This window comes from Strigops habroptila, chromosome 2 (assembly GCF_004027225.2).
Source record: "Strigops habroptila isolate Jane chromosome 2, bStrHab1.2.pri, whole genome shotgun sequence".
Classification (NCBI taxonomy): domain Eukaryota; kingdom Metazoa; phylum Chordata; class Aves; order Psittaciformes; family Psittacidae; genus Strigops; species Strigops habroptila.
In genome coordinates, this window is record NC_044278.2 from 33,851,948 (window position 1) to 33,869,766 (window position 17,819).

A 17,819-nucleotide genomic window follows, 5' to 3' on the forward strand; every position below is an offset into this window, starting at 1 on the left:
CCATCCTCACTTTGAAACTGAGGGCACTTGGAATATGTTGTTAATACTACTGATAATTCATAACCTGTGCCAAACGTGTCTTGGTAGGAGTTTATGTACTTTGGCATGGGTTTGTCTTCTTGTTTCATTGTAATACACATAATTATTTTATGCATACACACAGCAATTTGGTGTGTATGTTTGGCATGTATCTTTTTATGCTAAAGTAAAAACAGGACTCTTTTCACAGCTATCAGCTTCTCCCACATTTCTTCCCCACTATACTAGTATTCCAGAGTTTTGGGTTGGGGAGTGAAGGGGAGGGCTTTCTGCATATCAAAAGCCCCTTTACTCCCATCAGCCAGACCCTCTCATACTCATCACCCTGAGATATAACAACATGGAAGGAGGTAAGGAGAGGGTGCCTACAATCCTCTGACAATTGTTTTAAGACGCATGGTCTGCTCTTTCAGAAATGGCAGTTGCCAGTTACAAGTTTCAGGTTGAGTGTGCTACAAGAGCTATATAAGAGAGTATATGAGAATATATAAGCTGTAAGGTGCTCAGTGCTGTTACATAGCTACTACTGTTACCTACAACTTTTCCCTCCCACCAGGTCTCTATAACTGTACCGCATTTCTAAAGCTAGATTTATTCTGTTACAGTATGCGATCCAGTGATGGGTGACAAATGGAATGGAGAAGGCTCTATGGTTAGTACTTATCTGTTTGGATTCTCTGTATAATGAGTATTTGCCATATAAAGATGTATAAAGATTTACTGATTTTAAACACCAAACCTAAGCTACTTTACCTAACTGTGGATTTGGATCCCAGCATCAAGAAAGTTTGTTCCTTAATTTCCTGTATTTGAATGAGTCTAGTATTAGAATGATGGCTGCATAGCCATGGCGTTATTTCTAACTCTGTTGAGCAACAGGTGGAATACAGGCCATGTCAGCAGGAAAATATTGTCCTGATCTCCGTCCTTGTCGCGTTGGAGTTCCCTCATCTGTCAGGAGCTCTGTTTTGGCTGGTAGCCCAGCTGGCATTGTCAGTGATCATGTGAATTGACATACCACTTTAACTTAGATGAAGATGACTTATTTCATGTGAGATCCAACAGCTGTAAGGCGTGGGGCTGTGATCAGTGACAGAAAGGTTGTGTGCCAATACCAGGCTGCATACTGACAAAGAAGCATTCCTTTTTGATTAAAACTAGCAAAGAGGTTCAGTAAAAATGCAGTGTGGGAAGAGATCAGCAGTAGTGATTTCTTCTGCCTTAACTAGTCACGCACTGTGAATTCTTCTTTGTCCCTGTACCTTTTGATAGTTTACCTGCTCATAAAACATCACCTAGTGGTCAACACTGTGGTGGGGTTGTACCTGTTACTTATACAATCAGAATGGGAGACAGTAACACAGGGTCACATAGAATCATAGAATGGTTTGGGTTGGAAGGAACCTTAAAGATCATCTAGTTCCAACCCCCCTGCCATGGGCAGGGACACCTTCCACTAGACCAGGTTGCTCCAAGCCCCGTCCAGCCTGGCCTTGAACACTGCCAGGGATGGGGCAGCCACAGCTTCTCTGGGCAACCTGTGCCAGTGTCTCACCAGCCTCACAGTGAAGAATTTCTTCCTAATGTCTAATCTAAATCTCCCCTCTTTCAGTTTAAAGCCATTCCCCCTTGTCCAGTCACGACATGTCCATGTAAAAAGTCACTCTCCAGCTTTCCTTTAGGCCCCCTTTAGGCACTGGAAGCTGCTCTAAGGTCTCCCCTGAGCCTTCTCTTCTCCAGACTGACCAACTCCAGCTCTCTCAGCCTGTCTCCATAGAAGAGGTGCTCCAGCCCTCTGGTCATCTTCATGGCCTCCTCTGGACTTGCTTCAACAGGTCCACGTCCTTCTTATGTTGTGTACATCCACCCTGCCCTGCATAGCTTATGAGACTAAGAGAGAAACTAAAACATAGACAAAAGGGGGTTATGCCAGAGAATATCAGCTACTAGTAAACAATGAACTTCTGTTAAAGGATTTGTTAAATTGAGTTACAGCAGGACTCAGAATGGTGAGGTGACCCCTGTACACAATCTAACCTGAACTCCTAGCTGAGCTCCAGTGTGTGCCAAAACAGCTGATGCTTTTCAGCTTTGAGTCTGAAGAACATACAGGCTTTGTGGACTTTCTTACATCTTAGTTTGTCACCTGCTTAGACAACCAATCTCCCTCTGCTGATGGGCTGTATGAATGGTAGTTGAGGGAAGGAGAGTTGCAGTCCCTCATGTCAGATGCTGCTGACAATATTTGATAATGTTCCTTCTCCCCTAGTATGTGCCCAAGGATCTCCTCCCAGTCTACAGGGACAAAGTTGTACCTGTTGCTGATATAATTACTCCTAACCAGTTTGAAGCAGAGTAAGTACTTACTTCCTTTTATTAACAAAGAAACTTGGGGCAAAAGCAGGGGAGACTGATCTTATTCTTTTATTTTGTCTCAGTATAGTTTATTTGTCTCAATATAGTGCCATATGTATGTATGTGTTAGGTTTTGGGTTTTAGCTGTTCAAAGAAAAACTTTATTATATGTCAGAATATCAAAACTGAAATAGTTTGGCTCAAACCCCTAAAATTAGATTCAGAAATACCACCATGGGAACATGTCATAGGAGTTAAGAATTTATATGTCCTGCCTGTACTGTCTACATAGCTGTGACTCTTTGGTCAGGAGATAATCTGTTGTGATACTTCACAGGCTGCCCCCCTAAGGGGAGGAAGCAGCTGCATGGGAGATGAAGAGAAGACATTTGTGAGGGAATTTTATGGTACAGGGACCTCTATAGGAAGCAGTCTAGGACTGGTGTGAGTTAGGATGGCTTCAGAAGTGCTGTGTATCTCTGCGCCTATCTTTTAAAGACAGTGGTCTGGTACAGCAGACCTTGTAGCTACAAACCCTTTAGGCCTGTGTGGTGCAGACCAAGCTTTCCTCCTTTCAGAGTAAACAAAGCAGACATTGCCTGGAGAACTTGTGCTCTTTTAAGATTTGTGTTTCATTCTCAGGTTACTCACGGGCAGGAAGATTCACACAGAAAAAGAGGCTTTAGAGGTAAGTAGGCAAGGGGTAGGATGTATATGATCTCTTTTGGTATTCCTGCCTGCAGTGCCGCAGTTTGCTGTTTGTCTTCAACCTTGAAGTCACTTTGGCCTCTATCCTTTCTCTCCATTTATCATTAAAGTTCGTGCACTCCAGGCACAAAACACTTTCAGTTCTAGTGTCAGGCTTCTGGAGAAACTTCCCGAAAGAACGACAGATAAAGGCATTACAGTGGTAATGAGTAGATCTCTGTGAGTTTGTTTTCCTGCAGTGCAAGAAGGGTAGCATCCCAACACACTGTGGAAATGCAGTGGTTGGGGTGAAAACGCAGTGCCGGGGTGACCCTCGGCACTAGAAACCTGCATGAGTCGCTCCCTCTGCTGTCCACATACGAGCCGTGCAACAGCAACGCTGAGAGTTAAGTCAGACGTTTCTCAGTCTGCCATACAGTTTGTAAGGAAGAGAGCTTACCAGCAAACTCTTACAAGGATTCATTGAATAGACTCTGATCTCTTCTTGACAGTGTTTGCTGGCGCTCTGTTTCTCTTCCTTAAATTGACTCAAAGGGAAGAGACCTGGGTTGCAAAAGAATAAGTTGCACAGATGAGAAGCCATACTGGGAGTGATGGCCTTCAGGTACTTGCTGATGAAAGAATCCACAGCATTGACAGCTGCTGTCATCACCATACAGACGTGATAAATTGTCTGCAAATGTACTGCATTGAGGTGTAAGGATTTACCCTTTTAAGCAAACTGAGGAAAATAAAAAGCTGCATGGCTTGGTGATGAAGGACAAAATAGGAATATGGTTTTACTGGTGTCTTGAGACAGGTTGAGCTCTTTGTTTTGTTGACTAATCAAGTGCTTTCATAATGGGCTGATGTTATTTCTTCCAGTTTGGTTTTGAACTTCAAAGGGCACAAAATCTTTAAACAAACAGCAGCTGCAGTGGCACCCTGGAGAGTAGCTGGGGTCTGTGGGCCCAAATGTTTGTTGTTTTTTATCTTCAGCAACATCATGCAACATGGGTTGATTACCATCTCAGGATGGAAGCAGCTCCAGCTCTTTTAACTACCCTTCCACCCTCACCCCCCTGCAGTTTTAGACTACTGCACTGTGCTGGGTGAGGCTTATTAAACTCTGCTTCATGCCACTAGCTGCTAACTGCAACCTAGATCTTTGATTCTCATCCTCACCAGCGGAACCACAGTCTTAAGAACAATGCTATTAGCTGAGCAGCCATTAGTTTTAGGTTTGCATATTTCAGCTGTAAACACAAGTTGCCTGTGCTAAATAATTCTACAAGTTAGTTTTCTGACTGTCTGATGCATGTGATAGCTCTTACTTGTGATGGGTTTAAAAAAAACTCTCTTCTAAAGAGATGGAATTATACGTAGGAATGGAAGCATTTTTAAAATAGTTGCTTTCAGGATAGTATATTCTAATGTCTCCCCAGCTGCATGTTATATATAGATCGTAATAATCCATGCTGGAATTTATCCCCGTTGGAGGTGATAGGAATTCTGCATCTGTTTTCATGGTGACATGCTTTCATTCATTTCTTTAGCAAAACAGTGGCAACAGTATAGTCTTCTAACATAAAATTAAATACGATGCAATATTAGTGTAGAAGAGCCTAAGTCCTACAGCTAGAAGTAGTGGTGATCAGGTTCTTGGTGAATTGTGACTAAGAAATAAAATACAGTTTAATGTTACCTCACAGCTTGATTACGTCTGCATATGCTGGTGGATCTCCTACTTGTTTTAAAACCCAGCTGATGTCTGTGCAAAGAGGTCTGACAGTTGAAGAAACTTGGAGGCTTAGGCAAGAAAGAAAAGCAATAGAGAATTAAAAAATAGCAGAAATAAATCCATATCATTCAGCTGCTCCTGAGTCATAGCTAGCCTGAGAGGATTTTTAGTTAAATTCTTCTGGGAGAATTAATATTTTATCTGTGTTTTATGCTAAAATCATAGTTGAAGTAATTCTTCTCTGAAATCAAAATCCCTTCTGTCGCAATTGATCATTATGTCAGAAGTAGACTATTAATGAATTTAAGTGAGGAACACACAGAGCGGAAGTGCACCTGCAAAGGTACAGAATTTACAGGTGTAATTTGGGGTTTGAAATAGAATGAGAAAAAAAGATTGTGACAGACACACACTTGTGTCTCTGACTTAGCTCTTTAACACTTCATTTTTGCTAACTCTTTAAGTAGTAGCTAAATAAGACTTCATGATGTGGAGTTACGACTTTCTAGCACCTGAGCTGCCATCTTGAAACACTTGCATGTGTCTGTATATTTGTTCTCTTATTCTTTTGATAATATGTTCTGAAAACGTGATGCAGACAAAAAAATTCTGATCACATCTGAAACAGCATAGTCTTTTCAGAGGAGCAGCCAAAGATAATGTGAACAGAGATGCTTGTATATTTTAACAAGTGTGTTCATTTAAATACGGATGTTTTGATTCTACTACTTCAAATAATTTCCCCTCATTCAATGAATTCTTTGAGTAGAAACTGTTTTCTCTCTTTACAAAAGATGCCAAAATAACATGCTTGTGAAAAATCCTTAGTACTACAAATGATGTAAAGTTTAATCAACACACATTGTAGTCACTGATGTCTACTTTTTTGCACATGGAAAGGTAATGGATATGCTCCATGCCATGGGACCAGAGACTGTGGTGATCACAAGCTCGGATCTACAGGCCCCTCTAGGAAATGACTACCTAATTGCTCTGGGAAGCCACAGAAAAAGTAAGTCACAAACTCCTTCATTAAACTGGGGGTTTTTTTAACCTGCTCTCTGCTTTCAGTTACCTTTTAAGAAGTAGTTTCACCAGACCCATTTGTAGTGCATGGAATGCACTTACAGATCACTAAGTGAACTACTTCTTCTACAGTAATATTAGAGAGCAGTAATTCCCTCAGTTCACTGTGGGAAGACAAGGTGGGAGCTGAGCATGATTATAGCATAGGCAGAGCACTGCCCTCACCAACAGCGCAACCTCACCTCGCAGTGTCTGAATAAGATGAGCAGAACTGGAGTGGTGATGGCGGACAGATCCCATTGACAGTCCAGTGATCATTGGAGCAAAAAGAGACAAGCCAGGTTCGAGATTAATTGGAAAATCAAATCAGTAAAGTCAGGACAGAAGGGCTCTACACAGGTATACCTACAACATAGCTCAGGCAAGGATGCTTTTGCCTGGCCTGAGCTTCTGTGCAGCTGCTGGGCAAGTGGGCAGAGGATACATAGGTGGAGGATGTCCTAGGTGAGGTTGATCAGGGTTGTCAAAGCCCCTAGTAATGGCCCTAACAAGTAGTAGTGATATAAACCAGGACTTTTTAATGTTCTGAATGCTTCTATGAAAATTACACTGCCCTGTTACTGGATTGTTCCTCCCTGATAGACTGTAAAATGTCCTTCTGCTTCTCATTTATATCCCTTCCTATACTGTCATGAAGATGTCCTGTGTGTATGGACTGGATGTTTTTACCCAAGAAGGGCATGGTTATGTGGGATGGTATATGATCTCTTTTTCTTGTTCATGTAAGGGATCTAAATGTGAGTATCACATTCTGGACTGCTGAGGGACTGAATAAGCCTTGATATTTAAAACAGATTCCACTAAGAATCAGTCAGTGGGTCTTAGACTCAGTATATGCTAGGTCTGGAGTAAGTCTGGTCATTTCAATGGCGGTTACAATGTGGAACATGGATCATCTGCTGATGTCTACAGCTGCTCTTGCACCTCCATACAACCTGCAGGTACTCCGGACTGTGGCTTGGAATACCCCATCTAGGATTCAGCCCTCTCCATAAATATGTGGTTTCCTGAGCAAGCTGCTGCTGCTGTCTAACTGAAAATAGGTGGCTCTCATCCTTCATTAAAATAAAGAGGCTAGCTACCTGCTCCCTCTTAAGTGAAATATGTACAGTATATAAGTTGTAAAAGCTATCCCGCCTTGGCAAAGTTTTGAAAGGTTGCATCTTTTAGAAGAGCTGGTACAAAGTTTACAATATTCCTTAGCATCTTTACATTGCACACAAGAAAGGAATTCAAATCTGGTAATCACTTTTAAATTATAGTCAATGCTATTGTATTAATTGCTGGATCTGTTACTTAACTGTCTATTTTATTATAGCTAAAGCAGATGGTACCAAGATGACACAAAGAATTCGAGTGGAGTCTCCTAAAGTGGATGCTGTCTTTGTTGGAACGGGGGACTTGTTCGCTGCTATGCTTTTGGCATGGACACATAAGCATCCAAACAATTTGAAGGTTGTGAGAGAAGTTATTCATGTCTCTGCAAGTTTTGACTATGTTTCTTTTTCCTTTATTCCTTTTAATCTATGACATTATTTAAAGATACTTTTCTGTTTGACAAATAAGATGTTCTCCTCTAGAGAGAGAGACTGCATGCATGTTTGTAATTATATTTTTTACCCTCACTTCATAATAAGCACTGAAATCAGTTTATGAGGTATATTATTCTGTTTCTTTCCCTTTAAGCACATAAAGTCCATACAGGTGTATGGTTTTTAATACCTGGTTTGGAAGAATTAAGAGTCTAAATTTTTTTCCCAAACTCTACCTTACATGGTTGTCATCCTGTTTGTGACTTCTCAGTCATGTTTGCCTCTTAATAGCAGTGTTATTGCAATAATAATATTAAACGAGGCATCTGGAATTTTACTGAAACCTGACTATGTTATGTTAATGCAGGTGGCATGTGAAAAGACTGTGTCAGCCATGCAGCATGTTCTGCAAAGGACCATTAAGAGTGCAAAAGGTAATTAATTTATATCTTGTTCCCTTGTTTTGTCTGGATTTGCATCAGAAGAAACATTCAAAGAGATTTCTGGGTTTCCTGGCGAAAGGCAGCCCTCACTGTAGAAGCAGACAGAGGATTTTCAGAATGAGAGCTTCATAGTCTTGTTCGTTACTGTGTCCTCCAAGCCTATTTTTGATAACACCCGACTGAAGATGTCACTGTTCAGCTTGTAGTGGGACTGCAGTCATGCTGCCTGCACTTGACTGCTTTGCAAAACAGTGGCGGAAGAACTTGAGGAGGTGCTGAGTTTTACGTGCGAGAGAGCTTCTATTTTAAGCGTAGCACGCTTACTTTCTCTTGGAGTGCATGTGTTTAGTATCGAGAGGGGATTATCAACTAATAATAAACTGTCTGATTGCTATGTTGGCCATGTGAGAAGCTATTTTTGTTTTTTGGTTTTGGCTTCTCTTGCCTTGGAGTTCCCAGGCCTTTCAGTTCCTAAGGAGGACCAGATCTGTGGGTTCCTGGAGCACGTCTGTGCCACTTTCTAATTGACAGCAGGGCTGTGTTTCTTTCCTGGAGAGGGTGGAGAACAGGGGTGATAGGAAATTACAGTGCTGACCTGGATCTTCCACCTTACAAGCTAAGAGGTAGTAGGGGAGACTGGAGAGGTGAGGAGGGTAGAAAAAACAGTGGGGTAATAGAACAGCCTAGCTTGTTTTCTTTTTATAGTGCTGTCTTTAATGACATTCTGATGCAATCTTTCTAGCACAAGCTGGAGAAGGAAACAAACCAAACTCAGCCCAGCTGGAACTGAGAATGGTCCAAAGCAAAAAGGACATAGAAAACCCAGAGATCATAGTGAAAGCCACCGTGTTATAAAGGTTGTACGTCTCCAATAACGCACAATGTATTGATGTCCTCATTTCTTTCCTGTAAATTGTAATATTTGCCTTAGATCTGTGACAGAAACCTGACTTTCATGAAATAGTGCCCAGCATAGGCAGATATCCGCTCTCAAACATATGTGCTGGCCTTGCTCAGTTTTAAAAGCAAGTTAGTGTGCATCGAAGCATGTTACCAGGTATCAAAATGGCTGTCAAATTCATATGGTCTGTGTAATTACCCAGGGCAAGAGAGTACAATGTTCCTGCCTTGCCAAAGACTTCGATGTGAATTTGCTCATGGAATGCTTGACTGACTGGAAAATATTTTTCAAGATGGCATCCAGTGCCAATGGAGCTGGCTCCATGCTCCCTTTTCCTGGAGGTATCTGGTTACCTACTCTGGTATTCAGTATCTCAGCTGCTATGAAACGAAGCAGGGTTAAAACTACACACAAAGTTCTGGTTGTGTGTAGGAGTACTTTGAAGATGTTTGGCATTTAAGTTCTCTGAAGTGACCTTGAGGTGTCATTCACAGTACTGGTAACTGCTCCTGTTTCTTGTCTATGAACAGCTGCACAGTTTCAGTTTTTGCAGGTACTGGCTGCTTATTTCTAATGTCTGTGGGCGCCCACACGATTTCCTTCCAAAAGCTGCTCCAGAAACATCTTCATTAATACAATAATATCTTTATTCAGTAGCACTGATCAGAAGTTTGTAGTTCTACTTCTGAGGCCAGGTTTGATTCTTAGTTCATTTTTAACTAAGGACAAACATTTTGCAGGGACAAAAGAGAAAGCAGCTCTTGCCCTGAAAGCTGGCTACCCTTTTTTGTTCTTCATGGGTGGATGCATTTACAAACTACCTAGGGCACTTCCATTTAACAGTGGTGAGCAGTATGGGCAGCCTTATCAATGAAGCAATGTTGTAAAAGTAGTATTTATAGTTTGGTAAGGTTTAGTGAATTACGTATGGTTACCAAATGCAGTGAAACATACAACATTCATTTGTTCATAATGTCTCTGCAGCCTCCACTGATTACAGTTGACAGAAATGCATTATTATTAATGCATCTTTATTTCAAAATTCTGCTTCATAAGGTTTCAAAATGGGATTCTTAATAATTTCAGCATCCTCTACTTCACAGGCACATCCTACACCGGTAGGGCAGATACGCTGGCAGTACTGGCCACTTGTACTTCCTGTATTTGATTTCTGTATGAGACTGAGGTTCTTGCTTTTCCCAAGGTGAGGTCTAGTGTGATGGTAAAACCAAATTCAGTTGATGAGCTTTATTTGTCTCAGACGTATAGGGAGATTAAAATTGCATTTCTACTTGCGGCGACATGAAGCAAATTTGCATTAGTGAAAGGGCTGAATTTTCCTTGACTACTCGAGTACGCTCAGGAAGCTCACTCTTGGGTATCTCCAAGGTACTTTTCCTGTATCTTCCTCATCACACCTGCCTGACGGATGGTGTCACCTGCATAGCTTGGGAGTCCCCAGCAGAGCTGGTTTGGAGATTGCTTTGGCCACTGAAGTCTTCATTTATCCAACCATGTTTGTGGATTTTCTGCCATTGTAAAAGTTACTTGGTTTCACCTAGTAGAAGAGTAATTTCTCCTTAAGGTGAATTTCTGGCTGAATAGATTTTCTCACAGAGTAAGATTTCTTAATTAATACATTTTTGAAATCCCCCCTATTTTTCGTTTCATGAAGCAAATGAAATTGAAGAGATGAACACGTTTTGCAGGAAATGTAAGAGGCAAACCTTAGGCTTTCAGTCTCAACAACGAATAATATTTGGTTTTCCTCTCACACATTTGACATTAAAAATTAAGAAAAAAAAAATAAAAATTCCTATGTCTTGAGAATTTTAAGGAGGGGGGAAACCCCAACAGAAACGGCCAACAGAACGTGATTCTACTGCCACAGTTTTTAGTAACCACTGCCATAAAATAACTTTCTAGCAATAATAATTTTGGGGATGTGAACAGTTGCTAAAATTATCAGTCAGTAATAGAGATGAGCTCATGGCTGATAGCCAACATGGAAAACATGAACTATCTTAACAGTGTGTATAAATATCTTATGGGAAGAAGTGAAGAAGAAGGAGCCCGGCTCTTCTCGCTGGTGCCCATCGGAACAGTAAGAGGCAATGGGCGCAAACTGAGTTACAGACATTCCATTTAAACATTAAAAAAGTATAAATCACTGTGAGGATGATCAAACACTGGCACAGGTTGCCCAGAGAGGTTGTAGAGTCTCCAGCCTTGGAAATACTCAAAACCTGAGTGAACGTGGCCCTGAGCAACCTGCTGTACTTGACCTTGCTTCTTGTGCAGCGGGATTGGACTAGATGATCGCCAGAGGTCACTTCCAGCCTCAACCGTTCTGTGATTCCATGATTCCATGAAGTACAACAACCTGCCTTTCTTTGCAGCGCTGTATTTTTAAATTGATGGAAATACTTTTTTTTCTTCCTGAGACACAAACTTCCAGACAGGCTAGGAGATAGCTCAGCATTAATTATTTGCCCCCTTTATAGAGAAGCTGCTTTTTGCTTGGGCGGTTGTGCTAGGAATGCAGTTGCCTTTTTTGATAGTCAAATTCAGCAAAGATACTTAAATGCTGTAGCTGGTGATGCATTTCAGCAGTTGAACACAAAAGGATTTTAACTGTTTCTAGCATTGATTACAGAAGTCTTGCACGCCATATTCCAAACGTAACTGTGAGTTCATCTTTTAAAATTAGACTTGTTTAACATGGAAGCTTATAATCCCAACCATCCTCTTGGGAAGAAGGGATCAATATGCTGAACTTCCCTGTCTGTACATATCATGGTCGGCTTTGTGGCATTATGCTTGACACCCTCACCCACCCGAAATGCGTGACCCAGGAAGTGCATTCTGCAGCAGTGTTTTCCTATAGCCAGGGCTGTGGATTGCCCAGCACCCCCTGCATTAACTTCATTGCCAGTCCTGTAACACAGCCTGGCTTGGGAGTTGCATGGGGCCAAATTGAGGGCCATATGGTGGCCATCCCTGCTCTAGTGCAGTGCAAAATGTAGGGTTTTCAGTTCTTCACGTCAGGGGATCAGCAGGAGAGAGAAGCTCAAAATTGGCCTTTTAATTTTTTTTTGTAAGCAGCAATAAGTATTCACTGTCAAAGAAACCCTTCCTGTTGTGAGCATGTGTGCAGAAAAGCCCTTTTAGTAAGGGTGAGACGGCACAATTTCTCTTGCCGCTAAGAAAAGTAGACTTTCACAAGGGAAATGAGAGAAAGGCAAGGGCTGGCTTTCTCTGAAATAAAGAAGCTTGGGATTTAGGGAACTTAAAGCTACCTTGCAAACAACGTTTCATCTGTAAACCATAATGAACTGTGATCTTGACATAAAAGAGAAATCGACAGGTTTGTTGGAGCAGCTTCTACCTGTCAGGTGTGGTCTTTCCCCACTGCTTCAAAGAATGGATCAGTTCAGTAATTCACACCTTCCGTAGAATCTGTGACAGATCCATACCAAAAAAACCCAAAAAACTAAAGTGCTCTGTGCAAACGTTCATATTTTGCAGTAGCTGGATTCTGCAGCAATAGGCTGATAGGTGCTTCTGCTTAAGTCTCTGGGAGTTGCTCATGTGATACCTGTTTTAAACTTTCACTGACCTGATCTAAATTAGGTTGGGTTTATGTCTTCAGTGAAGAACTGGGCTTAACATCTCTTGCCAGGATCAAACATCAGAAATTATCTGTAAATATATTCTGTAGCTAACATTTTGTAGTCACGACAGGCTAACAGGTATCTTTAAATGTCAAGGTATAAACACTTGGGTGCATTTTTATTTGTTCAGAGTTACACAGCGCTTTTTCATAATGTTTGCAGAACAAAATTCAGAGGCTCAGCACAGTCCTGTCCAAACTTTTATTCCCTCCTGTCCTTCTGCATGTAATGCCTGTATCTGTTTCTGAGTTCCTACCTGGTGCAGCTGGAAGGTGTCCCAGTATTAGACGGCAGCTCACTATTTAAGGGCTTGGAGGGTACTTACAGGGTCATCTGATCCACTGGCAGATCCTTAGATAAATAAGAATGGTTGAACTAAACTAGTTTAGGTCCCAACTGATTACAGAAGAAGGAGCACTTTAGCCCAGAGAGTGGAGTCAATAACTAATGGATAATCTTCCACGACCGTCCTAACAGCATGGAAGGTGCCTGTAGCCCACCAGTCCAGCATTCACCAGTTAGGGACTGCTGACTTCACTGCCACGATTACTCCCATGTGTACGTGTGAAGTTAGCAGCAAAGGATGCTTCTAATGCTGAAGTACACGTGCGCATGGGAGCAGTGAATGCTTTTTGTTTGTGTCCAGTCAACTTCCCCACCATTCTTTTCACCCACTGGAAGTAATTTGTGTTGGATCCCTTTTTTTCTGGAATGAACTTTGCAGTGTACGTGGTCAGCCATTTTGATTACTCCCAAGTGCATTCATTTGTGGAGCCATCATGCAGGAGAGACCAAAAGTTGTTTACAAAAGATCTGCTCTATTCTGGGCCTGTATAAGCCTCTGTATGCTTAAAATTCCCACATACCTCTTTGGGAGACGCGCATAAAGACATTACGCTACAGTCAGTGCTATTCACACTCTATATAGACATTGAAGAAATCTGCTGTATGAATTGTTAATGTTTTGTTTGCTGATTTTTATCATAAGTGGAAGAAATCTATAGTCAATGTGTTATTCAAAAGAATCAGAGGACCAAGGTTTTCAGCTACTCATACTGCCTTTTTAAGGATCTTAACTGTGTCTTGATTGGATGGTGTTCATTTGTTGTCCGAGATTGTTATGGTGATTGTATTGATTTATTTTAAAATATGTGGCAAGGAAGATGATTGTAATAAAAGCATCTACATTTAATATACTGTGCACACACAAATTGTTAGATCCTATTTTTGAATATGTTAATAATTTCAGAATTAAACGGAACAAGAACAGTTTGATAGTCTTGCTGAATAAAGTGGATGTAATTAAAGGTCTCCTTACTTATAGCCTAGTATAGAGAAAGGGTACTTAATGGAGGAGCACACATTTGTGTGCTGTAATCATCTCATTGTAACACAGCAGCTATGAGGAAATGAGTAACATCCTTGTCTTAATTTTTTTCTAAGAAATTTCATGGGAAGACAACGGCTGCCATTTTGCACCACTGCTCTTCTATGCCTCTTACTTGCATGTGTAGGATTTCTGTGTTGTGCTCCTTGTTCCTACATACAAGGTGAGAAGAGAGGCTTGGAAGAAGAACCGTAACTCATTTTTAGGTCTGTCTCTTATGCAGTGTTTGGCTGCACTCCCCTTTGTGGAATTTTTGTCTAACTGCGTAAGTTAGAGCTTACAAGACTGTACATGAGGAAACAATTGTTCTGCATGTCCGAACAAGTGCTTCTGTCAGCACTTTAGAATGTCTTCTGCTAGGGCAGGGTTTTGCAAGAGGAAGAGAGCAGGTATCTAGTCTAATGAGAGCACTGGGTACTGGAGAAGGTGCTGCCTCATTATGCTTACACCCAGTGGAGAAGTTTGGCTTATATTTGTACTAAAGAAAACCACCTCTCCTGAGTAAAGGTCCTTGCCTGTTTAAAGAGTATTCTAGAAGCTGAGAAGTGTTTCAAATTTTGCTCACTCTGCAACCAAAATATTTCTTCATAAATGAAAACACAACCCTTTTTGCATCTCATTGCAGCTTTATTGGCTCACAGACCACTCATGCATCTCCCATCAGACCCACAGGATAAGGTTATTCTTTGTGAAGGACATTTGCTTCTAGTGAGATCCTGCTGCTAAACAGTTTTGTAGCTTTCTAAAACATGTCCATTGAAGACATATCCAACCATGGAAACTAAGCTTTGAGATGTTCAATCCCAGCCCTGAAAACAGCTCTTCTCTTTCAAATAATGAGTAAACCAGCAAGTTTATACATGCATGGAGGAGCAGATTTCAGGTAAATCCATGAGGTTCAATCAGAAACTGGAGGAGTGTGCCCTGGGCACCCTGTGAAGGGCACTGAATGCAGAATGGAAGGGAGCTGCTATTGTCAGCACGCTTTTTCAGGAGAGCCCAAGCTAGGTTCTCACATTTATCCAGAAGGGAAGAAAGTGGTTTGGCTTTCAACTGTCTAGGAAAGTTCTCATCAGCTTCACCAGGAAACCAGTACCGGGTGGCAGCCCTAGCACCACCAGCCACCAGTTTGATGCTGTCACTGCTCCAGCAGCAATGGACCTGGCGGCAAATGTGATGCTCCCAAGGCTGCTCCCAAACAAGCACACATTCCTGACTTGGTGCCTCCGCAGTGCAAATAATAGTAATAAATCCACGGTTTGCAAAGCAGTGAATAAGGCAGCACATTATTCAGAGAAAACCAGCAATATGAGAAGGCTGTGCCATATGTTACCACTGAAATCACGCGTACTCCTTACCTATTGCCATGTGGTTGCATTGCTATTTAGAAAAATCTGTGTGTAGAAGAGTGTAACATGTGTACTGTCTGTGTGTGTGTGTATGTATGTAGAAGCTTTTATTTGCAGTGTGGTGGGGGTGGGAAACAGAATTTGGGGGCTGGCTGAGTAGGCCTTCAGGATGTGAGCAGAAGGTCTTCAAAGAATTCTATTTTTATAGATTGTGCTGAAGCTTTGGGTCCCAGCCACACGTAGCCTTTTCTTCCAGAAAAGTAAAATGATTTGGAGAGAGAGTCAGGTGGCTGTAATATAGTAGGGATAGTACAACCCCATCAGCCCTGGACAAACTGAATAACTTAATAAAAGATGCCTTTTCAAGTAATATTTTTTTAGTGCTAAATTGTTAAAGAAATATTTATGAGCAGACTTTCTATGTACTTTGCGTGGTGCTTTGCACTGACTACGTAGACCTGTTACATGTTTACACATCTTAATGATTGTCTTTGAGGTGTATGTAGTAATTCAATGACGTTTATGACAGAAAAACAATGAAGTTCTGTGTAATAGCAAAAGATTTAATTTCTGATGAAATTGTAGGCTTTTGTAGTGTTTGTGCATTTTTCTGGTCAGCAGTTACGAGTTCTATTCTTTCTGCAGTAAAGCTTGTACACTCGATTGTAGAGAGTGGCAATAGGACGGTAGATACCATTGTTTAAAAAGAAAACCCTAAATATTGCTACCTTATCCATTATAAAATCAGGTAAGTTTTGTGGCATAAGCCTGAAATGTAGAGTGAAGAGAAGGAGCTTTGACCAATGGGGAATTTATCCAGCCACCCCCACTCCCCCAAAGTTTTCCTCTCCTTTAGTTCCCTTAACCTCATCCTGGGAACGTTTGTGCTGCTGCTAGGCAGGGGTTGGGAACGTGCAGACAGACAAAATCGGGGAGCATGGCAGTGCTCTTTTCCTGGCAGTGAGATGCTGGGTGAGCAGAACTTAATGGCAAAGCTGCACTGTGCGTGGTGAAGAAGTCTTTGTCAGATAAGTACTTGCAAAAAGAGCTGCAGGCTTAATAATCGGAGTTTGGTGTTCTCAATCCAGCCCATCCCTTGTATTGCAAAAACATTCTGGTACTAGAAGAGTTTGGGTGACTGTTCTTAATGATCTCTGGGATGCTTGTGCAGAGTAGAAAGTAGCACAGAATAAAGCAGCTATCGAACTAGGGAACTTAGTAGGAAGATCCAGGCAGGGAAGGCTTCAAATCCGCTTTCACGGCACTTGCATGGTGTCAGAATTGTCCGGGTCTGGCTCTTTTCCTTCCCGGACCCTTTAAGTAAGGAAGAATTTACATAAATAAGTACATAAATAAGGGAATTTACCCAGGAATTTAAGTGGCATCAGTATTTATTTTTTGCCTACAGATTTTTAAATCTTACCAAGAGTTTTAAATCTTGCCCCACTGAAGGTCTCTAGTTCGTAAGATGTTGTCAGAAGACCCCTTGCCAAGTGATGTGATACAGCCTGTCACAGCTGGCTTGGAGCACAGCAGCTTCAAACAAACAGCCCTGTTGGATACCACCTGCAGACAGGTACTCTTGTCCTGTGGCCTGTATTTAGTACACCCCAAGTGTTCACGTGCCTAATATGTGCTACATGTGAATGTAAGACGTGCTAGGGAAGAAAACTGCAGGGCTTGTTGCTGGAGATGCGACGATGGATGGAAACACTGGAGAATTTAGCACCATCCAGTGACCTTGTCCTCTGCTGTTAGTGATTGTTTGTGTAATGTATCCCTTTCAGTATTGCTTGCTTTCTGGAAGATGGGAGGGTGACAGCCTATATGCTGTTTTGATATGCTTTTAGCTAGCTGAATGGGAAATACAAATTAAGATTGATCAAATGGAGGGGAGGGATAGCTGTGAATTTGCCCAAGATCCGAGTGAATAAATCTTGAGATTTGTCTCTAATTCACAAATAATTCAATATTGACCAAATGGGTGCCATGTCTCCAATGGAGTAGCATCTGGAAGAGGCCAATATTTAGGGTTTTTGCCCAAAGTACGTTTAGTCCTGCTCTGCTGTTTAGTGAAAACGCCCAGTGCAGATGCCACCAGAGCCTCATCTCGTTGAGTAACGCTGTAATAAAAATGTGGTTTTCTTGTGAAAGTCTTGACCTCTTCTTATGAAAATAACACACAACTCAGTATTTTCATGGTGTATAAGTGAAATGTAATTTTTTTTTTTCTTTTTTTCCAATAAAATACATTTCCTTTCCTAAATGTTTGGGGTTTTCTTCCTTGGTGATATGTCTCTTTCCCCAGTTAAGTGGAAGTTCCCAGAGATGATAATTGCGTGATTCATGTGCTGGCATTTGCCCCCCTCTCAGCCACACCAATGCTGAATACAGCAAGATAAGCACCTCTTGACCAGCTGGTTCTGCTGTGTTTGATGCACCCCAGGATGCAGGCTGCCCTCTTGGCTGCCAGGGCACACTGCTGACTCCTACTGAGCCTGCTGTCGACCAGCACCTCCAGTTCCCTTTTTGCAGGGCTGCTCTCCAGCCGGCCACTCACTCCTCTCCCAGTTTATCTTTGTGCCCAACATTACTACATCCCAGGTGCATAATCCAGCATTTGGA

General features: G+C 41.7%; 1 protein-coding gene across 2 annotated transcripts in view; it reads left to right on the forward strand.

Annotated features, from left to right (window-relative positions):
- Nucleotides 1–17,460, forward strand: part of PDXK (pyridoxal kinase) — a 51,462-nt gene extending 34,002 nt beyond the window's left edge. Inside the window, exons 5-12 of one of the 2 annotated variants that reach the window (XM_030474734.1) lie at nt 645–691; nt 2,309–2,394; nt 3,037–3,082; nt 5,723–5,834; nt 7,227–7,363; nt 7,808–7,874; nt 8,626–8,740; nt 16,603–17,460. In XM_030474734.1, coding sequence (XP_030330594.1) covers nt 645–691; nt 2,309–2,394; nt 3,037–3,082; nt 5,723–5,834; nt 7,227–7,363; nt 7,808–7,874; nt 8,626–8,738 — 608 coding nt within the window. In that variant the 3' untranslated portion in view covers nt 8,739–8,740; nt 16,603–17,460. The remainder of the gene's footprint in view (nt 1–644; nt 692–2,308; nt 2,395–3,036; nt 3,083–5,722; nt 5,835–7,226; nt 7,364–7,807; nt 7,875–8,625; nt 8,741–16,602) is intronic. The other variant, XM_030474745.1, reaches the window with a different exon arrangement.
- The last annotated feature ends 359 nt before the right edge of the window (nt 17,461–17,819 follow it).